Raw genomic sequence first — 16,941 nt, forward strand, 5'->3', positions numbered from 1 at the left:
GGAGGAACTGGACACAGCACCTCCAGGTGGGGTTGTGCTTCTGCCAGCACTGAGCACAGCCCCCAGCCCCACCCGGCCTCTCTGGGCGGCCGCCCCCTCCCCAGGCCCATCCCTACTCAACTACCCTGTATGTCAGACTTCCTTCTAAAAGGCACAGCTGCCATCACTATCCTCCACTTAAATCCTCCTGTGGGGTCCCAGCTCCCCCAGGATGAAGTCCAGACTCCTGAGGCTCACCAGGTTCCGGGGGATGCAGCCCGTGCCCCAGCTCCCACCACCCCCATCGCCAAGGCAACCACGCCACGCACACGATGCCCTGGCTGTAGCGAACGCTCTCAGCCTCTGCACCTGCTGCTCCCTCCACCTGACACATCGCTACCTCCACGTCTCTGCCCGACTCGTCTTTGAGGGCTCAGCACAGACGTTACCTCTCCTAGGACGTCCCCTGATGCCCTGTTCTCAGTGACCTCTGCTGGGGGCCAGAGCCCTCCACCCCACTCTCCCCGCTAGGGCTGGGGCTGCACTGTCCCGCCACCGCCGTGACCCGTGACCCAGTGCTGTGCACACAGTGAAATGCCACTCTAAAATATTCCGCTTTGGCCTAAGAATTATTCTGAGCTAAAAGCAACTGACAAAAAAACAGATACAAGAAAAGCCGTCTCTCCTCCCCCTATTTGCCTAAAAGCAAGACGTAAACTTGTAAGGGTGTCTCCCGCCGCCTCTCTATCAGGAAGAACAGAAGCCGGTCACTGGAGACAACTCCAGACGCTTATCAGTCTGAGGCGGCACCAGAGGATGAGACATAACGAACCTTGATAACGCCAGCCCTGGCCTCCCGAGTCCCCTCCCCCCACAGGTTTGCCTTCCCACAATTTGCCGCCCTAGAAACTCAAAGTCTGTTCTATTTTGTCTTGTCACGTCTCTACAAATGTATCGTTCTCTTGTTAAGATGCCGCCTCAGTCCGAGCTCTAACCACCCCTCTGGGTTATGCATCTCTGAGTGCTCCCGTGGGCCTGTGCGATGCACAAGTTAGTAAACTGGTTTGTCTTCCTCTTGTTGATCTGTTTTTTTGCTGGTCGAGTTTACAGGGCCGCAGCCAAGGAACATAAGACGGGTCGAGGGAAAAGATGGCTTTACCATCCCTACACGTGAACGACCCCTTTTTAACCAACACGACGGCCTGGTAAAGCAGTATTGTCACCCCCATTTCACGATGAAGCACTGAGTCTCAGAGAAGCTAAGACAGCTGCCCAGAGTCACAGTTAGTAAATGCCTGAGCTGGGAACTGAACCCGCATCCCCGTCTGGCTCCAAAGGCCGCTCCTTCTATCCGGCACCACCGACCGGATTCTGTGCTTACCTGTGCCCGTGCTGCGTCTTCCCTGCCAAACTACAAACTCCAGCAGGATGGCCTGGAGTCCCACCTGCTGCCTCTGTAGATCCTGCCTGTGCTAGCGCCCTGCCCTCCGGATGAGACGCCTTCAGAGCAAAGGAGAGGGGGCAAAACCTGTGGACCTTGAACCCCACCACCCCTGGGGATTCCAAGTCTCTACCTCAAGCAGATCTGTCTGTGCCTTACCACGTGGCATGCTCAGCAGAGCAAGGCTTGTGCACCACCCCCCAGGGCAGGTAACAGCATTCGCCTCACTGTGGGAGGCTTGCCCAGGGCACCAAACCCGCTGAAAAAGCACTTAGAAGAACCCAGAGTGCTACATAGGGTTGGAAAACCATCCCCTATTCATGAATGCTAAATTCACTATTAACAGCTTCTTTTGCATTTAAAAAAAAAAAAAAAAGACAAGAAATATACGCTATATTCCTGAAGGCAAAAAGGAAAGAAAATTGTTTCCACTGAGACCCTGTCAAAGAAGCATTGAAAGTCACCGGTGGGTAATTTTTAAAACCAACAAAACAGTCCACCATCGGAGAGAATGTGAAGACAATTTGCGAGCTGGGTGTCCTGGCGGCCACCAGTCCCAACGGCACAGTGTGTTCTCGGAGCCTCGCTAGGCAGTGATCTTCCTAAATGCGCCCTCTCCTCCCGCGGAGGGTGGGGAGGGCACTGTAACTGGGGGGTCAGCAGGGAAGAAAGCGGGCGCCGGCTGAAAGGGCCCATCAATTTTTACGCTTCTACATCCATGAAATTTTGTTTTTGCATTAGCCACTGCTCGAAGGCAGGCACGGGGGAGAAGCATTTGCACGTTAAAACGCCTCTCCGTGTTTATATGCTAAAACCCCCCACCACGACCCCACTTGCATAATCGTTACAATGTCACCCGTTCCGTGAGGGCCGGCGCCAGGGTACGCACAGGCATGGCATTGTTGAGGCTGTTGTTGTAGACGCAGGCACGCAGTGAATAGTCAAGCATGCAACTTTCAAACAGCTGCAGAGCTTCTGCCACTTTTTCATGGAAGTCGTCTGCAGATTTATTCGAACTTGCAAAGTAGAGATAGTCTGAGTACAACCTGTGAATAAAATAAGCAGATAATTTTACCGCCCGCGGATAGGAAATGGCACCCCGTTTGGACGATGAAAATCAACGTGCAATGACCTTATCTAGTTTCGTTCGTGAAAACTCCTCCGTTGCTCTGTGTTCCCTTGCAGATGGGCCATTTCCCTGCTCCCCTGCATGCCCCAGCCCCGCGCACAGGCTCTCCGGGACTCGGACGTGTCTACGCTGGCCCCAGACGACCACCCGCTTCCTTTGTTCTTTCTAGCCACTCGGGCCACAGCCGTTTTCACGGTAACAGTGACTCTGAAACACCGCTCACCCGAAACCCTACGACAGCAGAGAGGCCAGGAAAATGTTACTCTCCTTCCCGGTCCTCCCTCCTCCGCAGGAGGCCACGAGAACACCTGCTGCTCTCACGGTATCACGATTCCACGTGAAATTTCTGGCCCTTCCACAGACGCTCGAACGTTACAAAAATCATTACGAAATGTCTCTCCTTAGATTGGTAGAGACCTATTCTTTAACACAATGTAAAAACCCCCGCACACCTGCCCGGGGACACCCGCAGGCCTGCATGTAACGGTGCTTTCAAACAGGAACTGACAGTCTCTCCTTGACCAAACTTGACCCAGGCCCCTCTGACCCTTCTTCTCTGAGTCCGAATTTGCCCTGCCCGATTGTAGCCAGAATTCTCCCTCTCTGTATCCGACTGGGCTCGTCCCCCACAGTCACCCAGGAGACGTCTGGTCACCCCAACCGAACCGCAGCAAGAAGCCTGTCGGGTGGGTTTAGCCAGGATCCCCCTCACCCCTCACGTTTCCTCTTAGTAATTGTCCATCGGCCGACACGCCCAAGTCTCCGACCCTGCAAAGCCCCATCACAGCTGTCCCCACGCGATGCCACAAAGTCGGCCGGACCATTCTCGAACGGCTGTCAGAATAGTTTCTTTCTCTCTTTCTTTTCTTTCTTTCTTTGCTCAAGACCTCTGCAAATATATTTTATTGGACTTTCCACATGACGCAGAGTTTTTTTAACCATGGGCTATGTCTTTTGTTTTATAAGACAAACTAAAAATAAACCAAAACACGTTATAACAATGTAATAAGCAAACCCTTCACTTAGGGACCCTTGCTCGACTTCTCCAGCGGTCCTAACTCACAGTCCCACTCCCCAGAGGTCACCATTATCATCCATTTCTTATATATCCTTCCAGAAATTCTTGGTGCATACTCAAGCATATATCTGCATATTTTATATTTTTTAAAAATAGATGTGTCAGATTATATCAGATGGGATCAGATAATATACTATTATCATGGCATTTTTTGAATCGTTTAATTTGGGGGAATTTTGAGCATCCATAAAAGTAGACAAGACAGTATCCTGCAGCCTGATACAACATGATCTGTTCCGTTGTCACCCAGCAATTTTCTTCTTTAATAGAAGTTCCCAGCGGTGAGCTTCCTCGGCCTTTTTCTCTGATTCTGCTTACAGAAATGGTCTCTACCCCGTTTTCGGTTTTCAAAAATCTCCACTTCGCTTCTTTTTTTTGCCTTTTCAACACACACACCTCCAAGTGAGCCCGCTGCTGTGTCCGACGCCCTTCGCCCGCACGAGCCGCAGCTGCTGAAGGATCGGAGCTGTGGGGACCGGCGCCCTGGCTCCACGGCATCACGGTTCGCTCTCCTCCAACATTTTCTGTTTCCTCAACATCTCTTTCCCCTGAAGGCCATTCAGCCCGTCTTATCGCCGTGTGTACCCATGCGCCTGGGGACGTTACCCCTGCCCTGCCAACTGTGCCCAGCACCTCGCCGGTCCCCAGCGCTGGGCCGCACACGCGCCGGCAGAAAGCGCAGTGCCCTTGTCGCACGAGTCCGCGGCACACGCTCGCTCTGCGGCACCCCTCACCGCCGGTGCCGGTCACAGTGGGGGACGAAGGCTTATTACTCACGCGAGCATCGCTTCTTAGGGACCAGATCTCCTTCACCTCCAGTGCTGGCACAGTGCCCTCGACGTGGCCCTTTAGAATGTGTCCACTGCCAACATCCACAGAGGACACTTCTGGGAAGTCCTGAGATGTTTACGATCTGCCCACAGGTTGCTCGGGGACTGGTGAGCAGATTCTCCCCGACGTCCGTGCTCGCCGAGTACGCTACCCAGGATGACACACTACATCTGCCTACTACTAGTGTCCCCAACGTGAGCCGTGCCATTTTCCCTCTTAGAAAACAGGATATCCGTCAGGACTGAAACATGGCACCCACCACCACAGGGTCAACCACAGCTAGTATAACCTAAAAGGCTGGTGGATGGATGGATGTCAAATCGAGAGGTGCACAGACCGCCAAGCGCAGTTCGCTGTATGTGCCGAGGGGGCTCCGTGCAGTGGGTCTGACGGGGTGTCCCGCCCGGCTCATACACTTCCTATCAGCCCAATCGATACGGCTCAGCCCAAGAAATAATGCCTGTGGAAATTACTAGATGCCTTTGAAACAATCATCACAATCTGCGCTTAATTAGAATTCCAAGTCCAGAGTTCTTACCGAGGACTCCCACGGAACTCCCCAAACTCCTTGGCGGAACTGGAATTCTGGCTCATAAATTACCACCTAAAAACCCAAAAACTTAAGCTTTCCATACTGAGAGTTTATTTGGTGGTAATAACGTTTCTCGTAGACATTTGGCTCATAAATAAAACAAGAGCCCTAAAGCTGCCTCAGTTTTAAATATAAAGTAACTTGGTGAAGAATCTGCTGATTCCACATAATTCTTTAGAGACTATGGAGGGAATTCAGGGACAGCAGGACGTGTCCAGTGTTCCAACCAGGGAAGCCCAGCCCCGCTCAGCTGAGACACCGACTTCCGTCTGTGTGGGGTGACACAAAACAAACTCAGGACCCCACCACCTGTGGGTCAGGTTTTCAGCCTTTGAGAACCAGGCCAGAACGAGGGATGACGTCCCCGGCCCCTCAGGTCTCCCCGGGGACTCTGGATCTGCCCACGGGATGGGCGGTGGGCCTCAGGATTCCCTAGAGCCACATGCAGGCTGGGATGCGTGTCTGTAAGGACAAGTCCTTCATGCCACACGTTATCGGCAAAAATCTGAGTTGGAACTTTTTGCGCCATAACAATGGCCACCCTCCTATTTGCATTCTGTAGATTCCCCAAAAGACACGTCCATGTCCCAACCCCATCCTATGAATGGCATCTATTTGGAAATAAGATTTGGAATGAGTCCTAAATCCAGCGACTGGTGTCCTCGTGCGAAGAGGAGAGGACACGGACACGGGGAGATGGCCACGTGAAGACAGAGGCGGAGATGCGAGACACGCGTCTGCACAGGAACGGACACCTGGGACTGCTGGAAGCCACCAGAAGCCGGGGGAGAGGCATGGAACAGACTCTCCCTCAGAGCCGCCACGGGGACTGACCCTGCTGACACCTCGGTTTGGGACTTCCGGCCTCCAGAACCGGGGGAGAATACATTTCTGGTGTTTTAAGCCACCAAATTGGTGGTGACGTGTTGTGGCAGCCACGGGAAACTCACACGGATTCTAAACCCCAGTTTCCAGGAAGACTGACGGTTCTCGAGTACCTCTCTCCCGCCGTCAGGCCCTGGGAGAGTCACCTGAGTGTGCGAGAGGACGGTGGCCACGTGGCCAGCTTTCCCTCGCAGAAACAAGGCGGCCAGAAGCAAAACGTGGGCTCCTGCTTTCGGGTCTCCCTCAAAAGTCAGGCGGATGCTTCGTAAGAATGTCTGCAATAAACACCCTCCCGGGGAAAAGGGGCAGGTAAATGACCTGGATGCGTGAAAGCCACTGGATGGGTCAAAACCATTCAGAAAATATTGAGGACAGCAAATGTATCGAGAATAAGTATCCAATGGACCTCAAAAAGCTGGAGCAGTCACACTTATGTAACAGGTTGAAATGTAAAGAGATGAAGCCGAACATCCATGTTTTAGTGTTTAAATCAAGCAAACAATGAAGAAGTAGGAGAAAGAGGCCAACGAGGAAAATATACAAGGGGCTTAGTTGGCATAAACTCATAATTAATCACCATAGAACCGCAGGGACACCGAAGCAACCTCAGGATGCATTAATAGAGGTAAGGCACTGAGGATGTGGGAGGGTGTTGCTCTGCTCCACCGTGGCAGGTCAAGACCCCAAAGGACATGTGCCTTCTGTGTTGGGAGCCAAACAGTGAGGAGGAAGGAGCTGCTCCAGCTGGAGGAGCAGGACTCAGCAGGAAGGATGCCAGTTTCAAAGGCTAAAAGGCTGTCCAGAGCTGGGAGGAGATCTGTCCCATACTCCTGAAGGGCTGACCAGAGAATAGAAGGTTCGGGAAGAAAACCAGTTTGAGTCAAGGAAACATGCCTCCAGCTGGCCAGAAGTGAGTGGCCCCAGCGGCAGGAGCCGCCGAGGCTGGAGAGGGGGAGGGGCCCCAGACAGAGTGAAGGCCAGCTGACTGGCCTCAAGTTTGGGGGCTGCCAAGCCCCTTCCTGCAGAACCACCTCATTTTCTTACTCTTAAACCATCCCAGATGGGTGTTACATTTGGCCAGGACCGTTTCCAACAGCAATTCCAAATATAAGCCCAAATGCACCGGGGCCGTCTGTGCCCGGTTATTTTAGAAGTTGCCGGGGCCGGCCCCGTGACGGCAGGCCCGTGCCCACAGGGTGTCCCTCAGGTCCTTTCCTGTGCGCTGCAGGGCCCCAGGCTCCCGGCCCTGCTGGAGGGACAGTGGGGTTGGATGTGTGTGTTGGGGGACAGGGGCTCCTTAAATTGGTACCTCTGGAAGGAACCACGTCTCTCTCCACAGAGACAAAGGAGTGGCTGCGAGCTTGACGTAAAACCCTGACGGTTACCCCAAGGCCACTGCTGAATTTGTCCAATGGCACTGGAACAGAGGCGGGTGTACAGATCACCATGAAAACGGGCAGCGCGGCGCTGGGGGGCCTCCGCCAGGCCCGGCTCGCGCGAGTGACGTCTGGGCTCGGCTCCCAGAATCCTCTCGGCGTCCACCCCTGACACAGCCGCCTGAGGTTACCGAGGGCTGTCCCTTCCCGGGCCATGTGCTAGGTGCTGCCAAGTGTGTTCCCCCCACATTCACCACTAGCCCATGCGATACTCCGACGGCCATCGATCGCTTGTGACAAGAAATCTGACACTTAGAGGGATTAAGAAAATTCTGAGGTCACGTGGCCCAGGTTTGGGGGCTGTGCCCCAAACACACCCAGGTCCGCCTGACCCCAAACCACCTGACCCAACGGGACGTGGCCCATGGCCTCATAGTTTACGGACAGAGCCAAATCGACAGCTGGCTAGAGTGAGGCGCTGGCCGTCTGAGCCAGTGGTTTATGGTTTTCGTTTGTTTCGATGTTTTTTTTCTTTTAGGTGCAGAGTGATCTGGAAAAGTCAATTCTGTTACAGGACTACTCAGTAAGGTACAGGAGACTGAAAAGCCATTACAACGTGTGATAGAACAGCAAACAAATATTCAGCATGAACCCGAGGGACTTCAGTGCCACCGGCAGGTAAAGCAGATATCGTATGGAACATCCCATCGGGCATCTAGACAATTAGAGCAACAGGAAGTAGGTGTTCAGGTCTCCATCGTAATTTCAGGACTCACCGCATGGCCCTTTATCACTTGGATAAGCTAATTAATATTCATTGGCAATCGCAATCACTCACTTGATTTCAACAGTTTTCGTTCTTAAATGATGATATGCTTATTAACTGGCCTTCGCTCCCCGTGGAGACCCTGCAAGTTCGAGCTCAAATATCACTAGTTTGGTGAGTCCTCTCCCTGTGCTGGTTTCTCCTCCTTTTATAATATTTTTGTTCATGCTATTTTTAAATTAAGATATAATCTGCATACCATAAAATTTGCCCTTTTCAACGTGAACAATTCAGTAGCGTTTAGTACGTACATGCACCGAATTGTGCCACCACCACCACCCTCCAGTCCAAGAGCATTTCTGCAGCCCCCAAAAGTGGCAGTTCCCAGAGGGGCTCGTATTGGAAGTCACTCGGATCGTAAAGTGAAAAGGCACAGGAAGTTCAAGTTGCAGTGGCAAGTTCAAGTCAGACGAGTGCGGGCTCTCGGCGGCCTTGAGCTGCACCCACTCATCCAGTCGCTGGTCCCCACAGTGCACGTCTCAGCACCCTGCTCTGGGGAAAGGCCCGGTGGATGCTGACTCCTGGGCTGGCTCACCCTGGGCCACGCTGGCCCCGACCTCCCTGTGCTTCTCCAGCACCGCCGGCCAGCTCCTCAAGGACACACATGTGAACAGTGCCAGCTCCTCAACCAGAAGCCCCCAGGAGGAGGGCACACTCACGTCTTCCACCTCACGCCCCTGCTCCCCAAAGACACGGAGGTTACCAAAATGAAAGCCAGAGCAGCCCCTCATCATTCTCCATTTGCAGGCATCCAGATTCAAATCACTGATCAATAACTTCCCAAGCTCTGATAAAAATCCCATCAATAATGATTATATATATATTTCCTACAAGGAAAAAAGTCTATTTAACGATGCTGGGAAGGAGGCCTTTTTGTCCCACCGATTCACAAACCGTGAATATCTCATCACAAGGGACAATGAAGCAAAACTGACCAAGCAAGCTCATTTGGAGGGGATGTTTAGAGTCACCTTCGGCTGTATATGTGGGTGACACTGATGAAGTTCATTTTCTGACGGATAAGTACACCCAGGTTTGGGCTTAAAAATAGACACATGGATGCAAAGCTCCTGGTTCACTGGGGCCATTTGGGTGGTCTTTCTTCCCTTGACTTCGAGTGGGGTTCTGGGTCCACCTTGGCTTCTTCCTGAGCATCCAATCCCCAGTCTTTGGCAAATGTTTGTGGAATGGAAGGTCAGACCTCTCAGGGGCGATACCAAATGCCCCTTTTGTCTAGGTGCCCGGTGTGGCCGACAAAGTACTTTCACAGGATCCAGCGATCTGGGCATCAGGTGTCCACCGGTGAGAAAGGGCAGGCGCACAGAGGATCGGACGCTACCCTCGGCTGAGGCCGCGGCATAGCCAGGCCGAGGTCCCGGCGTGAGGAACCGCACTGCAGAGCATAGGCCACTGCACCCCAGGGCTGGCCCACACAGGATATGTGCTGCCACCCGCTCCCCAGAACTCGTGGTTGGAGAGGTCCCTGAACTCCACCTGGTGGCCCAGAATCAACACCAAGGGCCTTCCCGACCCCGGCCTCTCACACGTCACCTCTGAATGTCCGCCAACGGAGAAATAACGGGCCCTTCTCCCCGCGTCCCCGCTACACAGAGCCGCCCTTTGCAAACGGTCCTGTGGGAATACTCAAGGCTGCCAAGGACTTTGTAAACACTTCCCAAAAACACAAACGGTGTTAAACACAGGAATTTTCAGCATGATGGCCGCGCCCCCACCAATGAGACGCGGGCCCTCGCCAGCCGTCACGCTGACCGGCCTTCAGAGAACGCCTCGCGGGCCGAGCTGTCAGGCCTGGCCACAGCCGGCTCTCCCCCCGCGACAAGGACTGAGGCCAAACCCCTGGCCTTTGGGTGGCTCACAGTTCAGCCCCATAAAAGTGACCTCGCCCCACTCACAGGACCCACATAAAGGTGAGTCAGTAACGCCCAGACAAGCAGCTTCTGAGAAGCAAAATGCCTGAATTCACCAGAAAACTAATAGGCAGCTTAGAGACACTCAGCTACAGTCTTCTTCGAGAAGACTGCTTATAATTCTTAATCCTCCAAAGTACTGAAGGGAAAAGGTGAGAGCTGGAGGCGGGGTGCGAAACGATCTGTGGCTGTCGTCACGACTCTGACCGGCTCTCCCCACTCCGCCTCCTGCCCACCTGGGAGCTCTCCTAATTTCCCTTTGAGATGGATGATGTTAATAATTAATCCATCCGCGCTTTTTAATGCTTGCGCATCCGTTACAGGGAATGCCAGCTCTCCTCTTCTGCCTGAGAACCCGTCTACGGCACCAAATCGGTGCTTCCGGAGACCTGGAGAAGTTGGGGTGTTTGGAGGGCTTTAGTGCTGGCTGAGTAGCAAGAGAGATGCTGAAGTCGGAGGTCCACAGTGATTCAAAAGCATCGGTCCAGCGCGGCTCCCTGCAAAGCATGCCGGTTATTCCCCTGGGGCGGGCATCTTGCTCTCTCTGATGGGGAGATAAGTGAATAAGCTGAGTCCGGGCTTAAGAACCCACAAAGACTGGGGGCCTTACTACTCACAGAGCTTTGCAAGAGTGGAGAGTCATCCCGTTGATGGCTCACAGTCCAATCCCTCTCAGAAACTGCTCCCCTGGAAAGGCCAGCCACACACCAAAGTTAAGCCTCCCCAGGGCAGAACTTAGCTGATGGCTGGTGGGTGGAAGATGTCTCGCTGGGGACAACTTTGAAGGCCATCCCAGCCCCAGAGCCCCCGGTGGGGTCAGATGCGGCCCCACCCCTCCCTCTGCCTGTCCTGCCCCGTCACGCCCCACCACGTTTCAAAGAGTTGTTTCACATGCAGTTTTTATCATCCTTCTGCACAGAAATCGGTGTCTCAGAGTCTGCCTCCTGGGACCCAGCCTACGACAGAGGTGAAAAGCATGGCTCCTCAGTCAGACTGACATGGGATCAAACCTCAGCCTGGCCGCTTACCTACCATGCGACTGTGCATAGGTGCCTTTACCCCCACTGAGCCCACACACCTCACCTGTGAGCACATCACTACAGTGCTCTCGCCTGCTCGCAAACCTTAAAAGAGGCAATTCCTGGCGAGGGCTTGGCACAGAGCCAGGTTCATGCTAGGTCGCATCGCTGAGGGCCATCCCCACCTCCTTGACCCGACAGGCTCCAGGGCAGACAGAAAGGATTCTTCTCTCCGATGCAGGCACTGCATCTGGCACATCGCAGGTGCTCAACCAGTGTCTCCTGAGAGAGCTGGTACGTGCTCAATTTGCTTATTATTATTTGCGACGACAAGGACCGAATAGTAATAGCTAATCATTCTTTCCACTTTTCCTGCACCATTGAAATATGTTACCTATATTAAGTCATTTAATTCTCACAACCTGAGAGGTAGGAACCATTTCTCCCCATTTCACCGATGAGGAAATGAGGCACAGAGAGGTTACATAACTTGTCCGAGGTCACACAGCCAGGGAGTGGCAGGTTCCAGACCATCGGCTCCCCTGGGGCTGTGTCTCTGTTGCCATGATCTTGGTTCGCTGGCTGCTCACCACCCCGCCACCCCCTCTGCAGATGCAGTGGAAGCCATGAACCCAGGATTCCTGCACCAAGGTTCAGCGCTGCGGCCACCCTCCCCCCAAACGACTGACAGCGTGTGAACGAACGTCTTTCACTAAGGGCCTCCCTCCTTCCTTCCGTCCCTAGTTTATCTTCATAAATTGATTAATTATATAACCAGTCCAGTGGTTGTTAAGTATCAGTTTACATAAGCAGATGAAGGAAACAACGCCACAGGTTCCCAGGCGCTTGGGCCGAAATCAAGTTCATACTCTTAACTGAGCTGAGCTGTCCTTCCCTTTTGACCTATCATCCTAAAATGTGAAAAGCAAAGTTCCCGTGGTGGCCGTTTCTGGGCATTGCATTAAGACTACACGCAGAATTTAACCCAAAATACAGAGACGGTAAAATCCTTAACAGATGGAGCCTGACAACTCTCTAGATGTCCCTTAAATGAACTACGCCAGAGGGGTCAGCACCTTCCAGCCATCTTTCCCATTTCAAAAAGGCTGTAACTGCCTCTGAATTAAGAGGCAAACTCCTCTATCAACCATCTCACAAATGAAGAGGCAGCAGGCTCACGTGAGGTGCACTGAAAAGAACAATCTTTTCCACTTGAGAACTGAATCAAATGAAAAAAATCTGCTTGTACTGGTGGCTTCTTTTTAATTAACTGGGACAATGTAGCCAATGAATGCTTCAATTGAGTTTTAAATTACTGTTATTCCTTACACGGAGAAACTTGCAACAAGAATTCTTGAACGGCCCAAGCCATGAGAACCATCCATCCACTTGCCACGAATCCTTTCTTCACCTCCAAAAAATACATGTACTTACCATCTACGTCCTTCTCTGCAAACGTAAAAGTGACTGATTTGATTTTGCTTATAATTCCAACATTTTCAAAACCCCTACCTTTGACCAATTATAGAATAAAAGCTAAATGTAAATCTAAAACTAAAAATAAAAGTTCCCCCCTTATCTCCAAGCCAATTTGTAGAAGGAAATGAATAATTTGGCCCAATCCCACGGGCAGCTAGCAACCCAGAGAACCTCCCACTTACAGAGTGCAAGGTCACAGAATGACGGACGCAGCTAATGGCCCGGGACCCAATTAGACTATGGAAACTTGGGGTCTGAGTGTTTGTTTCTTCAAGAGTGACCTAACCACCCCGATATCTATCCTCCTTTCTGGCTGGGGTGGGAAACGAGCCAGACACTTCAGATAGGCCATGAGTCACGGGTTCTAAAAGGAGGAAATTCCTATTGTCACATATTTTTATAAATGTTTAAAAAGCGATGGGACAGCTGCTGCGATCAGCAACCCACACGGGGACCACGCATGTGACACGCGCTCACCACACACGCCCGCAGAGACCGTGCACGTGACACGCGCTCCACCGCACACGGGAGGCCCTGCCATGACGCACGACGCCACGGTGGCCATTAGTCCTCTCCTGGCTGCCGGGCCCCAGTGCCTGGGGGGCCAGAAAGTGGAACGGAGAACAGGTTTGGTGGGTGACGTCTACGGTGGTCCCGGGACCCCCGCTTCTTGGTAGCCACACCCAGTAATGTCCTCCTCTTAAGTGTGGCCTGGACCCCTGACTTGCTGCTCACCCACAGGGCATGGCAAAGGCGAGACCTGTCACTCTTGCGATCAGATTTCAAAAGACAGAGACTTCCACCTTGGCAGCAGACTCCTTCCTTTGCTGGCAAGTGGCAAGCCAGTGGCAAGGCATGGCGGCGGCCTTCAGCCAGCGCCGACTGAGGACGAAGGCCCTGCTTCCAACAGCCCCTGAGGAACTGAACTCTGCCAACAACCACATGGAGCGGACCCTTCCCCGGAGGACCCTTCTCATCTGAAGGCTTGACCGGGGAAGGGTCCGGTGATGGGTCCCGTGACGGCGCGACAGCAGGCAGGGAGACACGCTGCAGTGCAGTGAAGCTGGGCCGGGTTCTGCCGCTCGGAAAGCATCCGGCAGTGAGTGTGCTGTCTGAAGCTGCTGCGCTTCGGGGGACTTGTCCCACGGCTGCAGAAGGTGGACCCAACAGGCGCACCCACGCTGGGCTGGCTCCCGGAGGCAGGCCACCACCGTGCAGCCCGCCCTTGCCCTCCATCGCGAGAGGGTCAACGCCCAGCTTCTGTGAACACGCGCCGGCTCCTGGACGGCGGGCACGTGACGCCTCCCTCGTTCACAGGTGAGCGTGCGCTCAGCAGCAAGCACAAGGCCGGCACGTGGCCAGGGGCAGTAAACACTTCAACGGACGAACGATTTCTGTCGAGTCAAGGGCCAGGAAGGCAAAAAGCCTGCGCTTGTGGTCATAAACTAAAGTGCAAGCAGAGTATTCATTCTTACAAAGAAAAGAAACGGGGTGACTACTCGGGATGGCCGGCTCGCGGCCCGTGAGCCGTGGTAAGGAAGGCAGACTTCTGGCTGGGGTCCGAGAGGCGAGCGGGGCAGATCCCGCTGCCGACTCCGCTGCCCGAACCTGGCCAGCGTGACTCCCCTCCCTGCTCGAAGGCGCACCTTTACGGCCCGCATGGCCTCGGGGGCGTGATCGGAACGACGGGAAGAGAGGGACACGCTCGGGGAAGCTCACGTGGTCGTCACCTCCGCACGCTCCGTCTTGCTGCTCAAGATGCTTCTTCCCCGGCCACCTTCCCTCGTTCACCTGGCAAACTCTTATTCATCCTTCAAAGCCCAGCTTGGCCTCAGCTTCTTCTCCAGACCATTCGTCCCAGGGCGTCCTCCCCAGCAGCTGCTTCCCCCTCCTGAGCCACCTCATCCTCCCTCTGCTCTTGCTGGATCCGCAGACCGTAATAACCCGCAGACCGTAATAACCACGGCCATGCCCGTCTCCCCGACCAGCCATGAGCTCACGCTTCCCCAAGGCCTAAGACAGGGCAGGCACGCACCGAACCAAGTCCCAGCATGGACCAGTTCCCACCTCTCTGTGCCCAGGGAGCCACAAAGGGCCACGGTCTCCACCCCTGACCCCCGCAGTGTGACTTTCCTCGGAATGAGGAACTAGGGAGATGTGACAGGAAGACGTTTGGTGAGCAGGAAACACAAATCTTAGAGAATGTTTCGACCTCATGAACTGCAGCTGGGGGCAGGGTGGGGGCGGACGTCAGAGCAGCTGCAAAAACACCTCAGTGGGCCTTAAGGGGTCATTAGTCACCGGGCCTCTCCTTTCAAGGCTGACAGTTATGTAATCATGATGCCTCGAGAGCCCCGATGGGTCATGTCAACCATTCTCAACCGAGGGGGACCGGCCCGCTTCACAGGCAGAAGGGCCGAACTCCCACCTCCAATGTGTGGGAACTGGCAGGTGGGATATGGGAGCTGCTGTGAGGTCAAGGCCGCCTCAGAGCCAGAGAAATGGATTCCTGAGGCTGGAGAGTCACAGAGGCAGAAGGAAGCTGCCCGTGGCCACAGACGTGCCCCGCACGGCACCGGGAGGGCCGCGGGGCGGAGACAGAGGGGACCGGCCAGCTCTCCTCTGACCAGAACACACTGAGAGCAGCGGGGGCCACTCTGAGAACTCCACGAGAGGGTCAAGTTCAGGGTGGAGTGGCCGGGGCAGGGCTTTTAGGCATGTTCTTCTGGAGGCAGCAATGCAAAGGGGAAGAAGCAAGGTGTAAGGCTGTGTTCACACACGTACCACACTCATCTGCCTAGACGAGCAGTCTGGAAGAAGAGAGACCAACATACAAATAACGGTTATCTGGGTGGGAGATCGCGGGCGTTTTTAAAGACAGTCCAACAATGTCTTTTCTAAAATTTCCACAAGGAACATGTCTCACTGCTATCACTGGTGAGCACACAGGGCCGGGAATGTGTGCCAGGCCAGGAAGGAACTAGGGCAGTTATCAGTGTCCCAGGCCTGCTGTGACGAATTACCAAACTGGTGGCTTATAACATGAGCAATTTATCCTCTCACCGTCCTGAAAGCTAGAAGTCTGGTATCCAGGTGTTGGTCCCCTCTGGGAACTTTCCCTGTGGGGACTCCGAGGGAGAAGCTGTTCCACGCCTCTATCCCGGCTGCCAGCCATGGCCAGCAATCCCAGGCATTCCTTGGCATCTGGCAGCCTCACCCCAACCTCTGCCCCCATTACCACGTGGTATTCTCCTGGGTCTGGGTCTCTGCAGCGAAATTTCCTCTTCTCGTAAGGACACCAGCCACTGGATAAGGGCTCACGTTAATCCAATATGACCTCATCTTAACTTGAGTCCATCCACACAGACCCCATTTCCAAACAAGGTGGCATCCACCCATCTGGGGGTGGGGCATAAATCAACCCGTAACGAAGGGTAATTAGCCCAAAGGAAAGGAAGACACAGAGCCATGACTGCCATCTGCAGCATCTGGCAGGCTCACCCATTTCAGAAGGATCAGATGTGATCTCTGGCGTTCGCTCTATGGGGAAGAAATGGGTCCCAAGTGTGGACCCACCCAAAGACAGACTCGGTCTCAAAACAGGAAGAATGCCCTCGCAGAGCTGGATTGGCCACACTGGGTGGGGAACTCCCACCCAAGGGTCCTCGACCAGACGGGAGCCCGCTTACCTCTGATGTGGAATCGGTTGGGGCAACGTTAGACTAGATAACTGCAAGGTCCTGGCAGCCTCGAGATTCTGCCACCCACACGGGCGTCACCCAGCGCTGGCCTGGCCACCCCACACTGGCTGTTCCATATCGTCCTAGCTTTGCCTCATCCACACTGGGCAACCCCCGCTCTGTACAACGAAGCAGCTGTCTACCATTTTTCTTCCTTCTGGCCTCTCAAGGAAAGCCTGCTCGCTCAGAGCCCACGAGATAAAGGCATCAATCAAGTCAGGAGGCAAGGAATTCTGGAGGATTCCGGGAGTGCTTCTCATTTCCTGACGAGGCCCGAGGAGCAGCCCGAGGAGCAGCCCAAGTCGCCAGGTCAAAGCGGCCAGGGGCTGAAGACCCACAGACCAGGGTCACAATGGCTAGTTAAACAACCCACAATCTGTTTAGACACAGTGAAGATTGCCCCAAGAATAACATTTACATAAGAAATAGCAGTGACATGGCAAGTTAAACGTGTTTATCTAAAAAATAAGAATAAAAATAAATAATAAGAGAGGCACGACCTTGTTTGTGATGAGGAGGAAGAGTCTGTTCTTCACAACTGCCTTTTCTTTTCACCCCCCCAAAAAATCTAAACTGCTCACCTCTCCACGGGGTCCCTGAGCATGACGATCAGTTTTGCGTCTGGCTGAAAGGCGTGG

At 53.7% G+C, this 16,941-nt stretch overlaps 1 protein-coding gene across 1 annotated transcript in view; it reads right to left on the reverse strand.

Moving 5' to 3' along the window:
- CHST15 (carbohydrate sulfotransferase 15) overlaps positions 1-16,941 on the reverse strand; it is a 72,804-nt gene that overhangs the window by 6,807 nt on the left and 49,056 nt on the right. The window contains exons 3-4 of the mRNA XM_023533766.1: positions 16,885-16,941; positions 2,310-2,466 (exon numbers count right to left, since the gene is read on the reverse strand). Coding sequence (XP_023389534.1) covers positions 2,310-2,466; positions 16,885-16,941 — 214 coding nt within the window. The remainder of the gene's footprint in view (positions 1-2,309; positions 2,467-16,884) is intronic.

Source organism: Pteropus vampyrus, unplaced genomic scaffold (genome assembly GCF_000151845.1).
Source record: "Pteropus vampyrus isolate Shadow unplaced genomic scaffold, Pvam_2.0 Scaffold111, whole genome shotgun sequence".
Classification (NCBI taxonomy): Eukaryota; Metazoa; Chordata; class Mammalia; order Chiroptera; family Pteropodidae; genus Pteropus; species Pteropus vampyrus.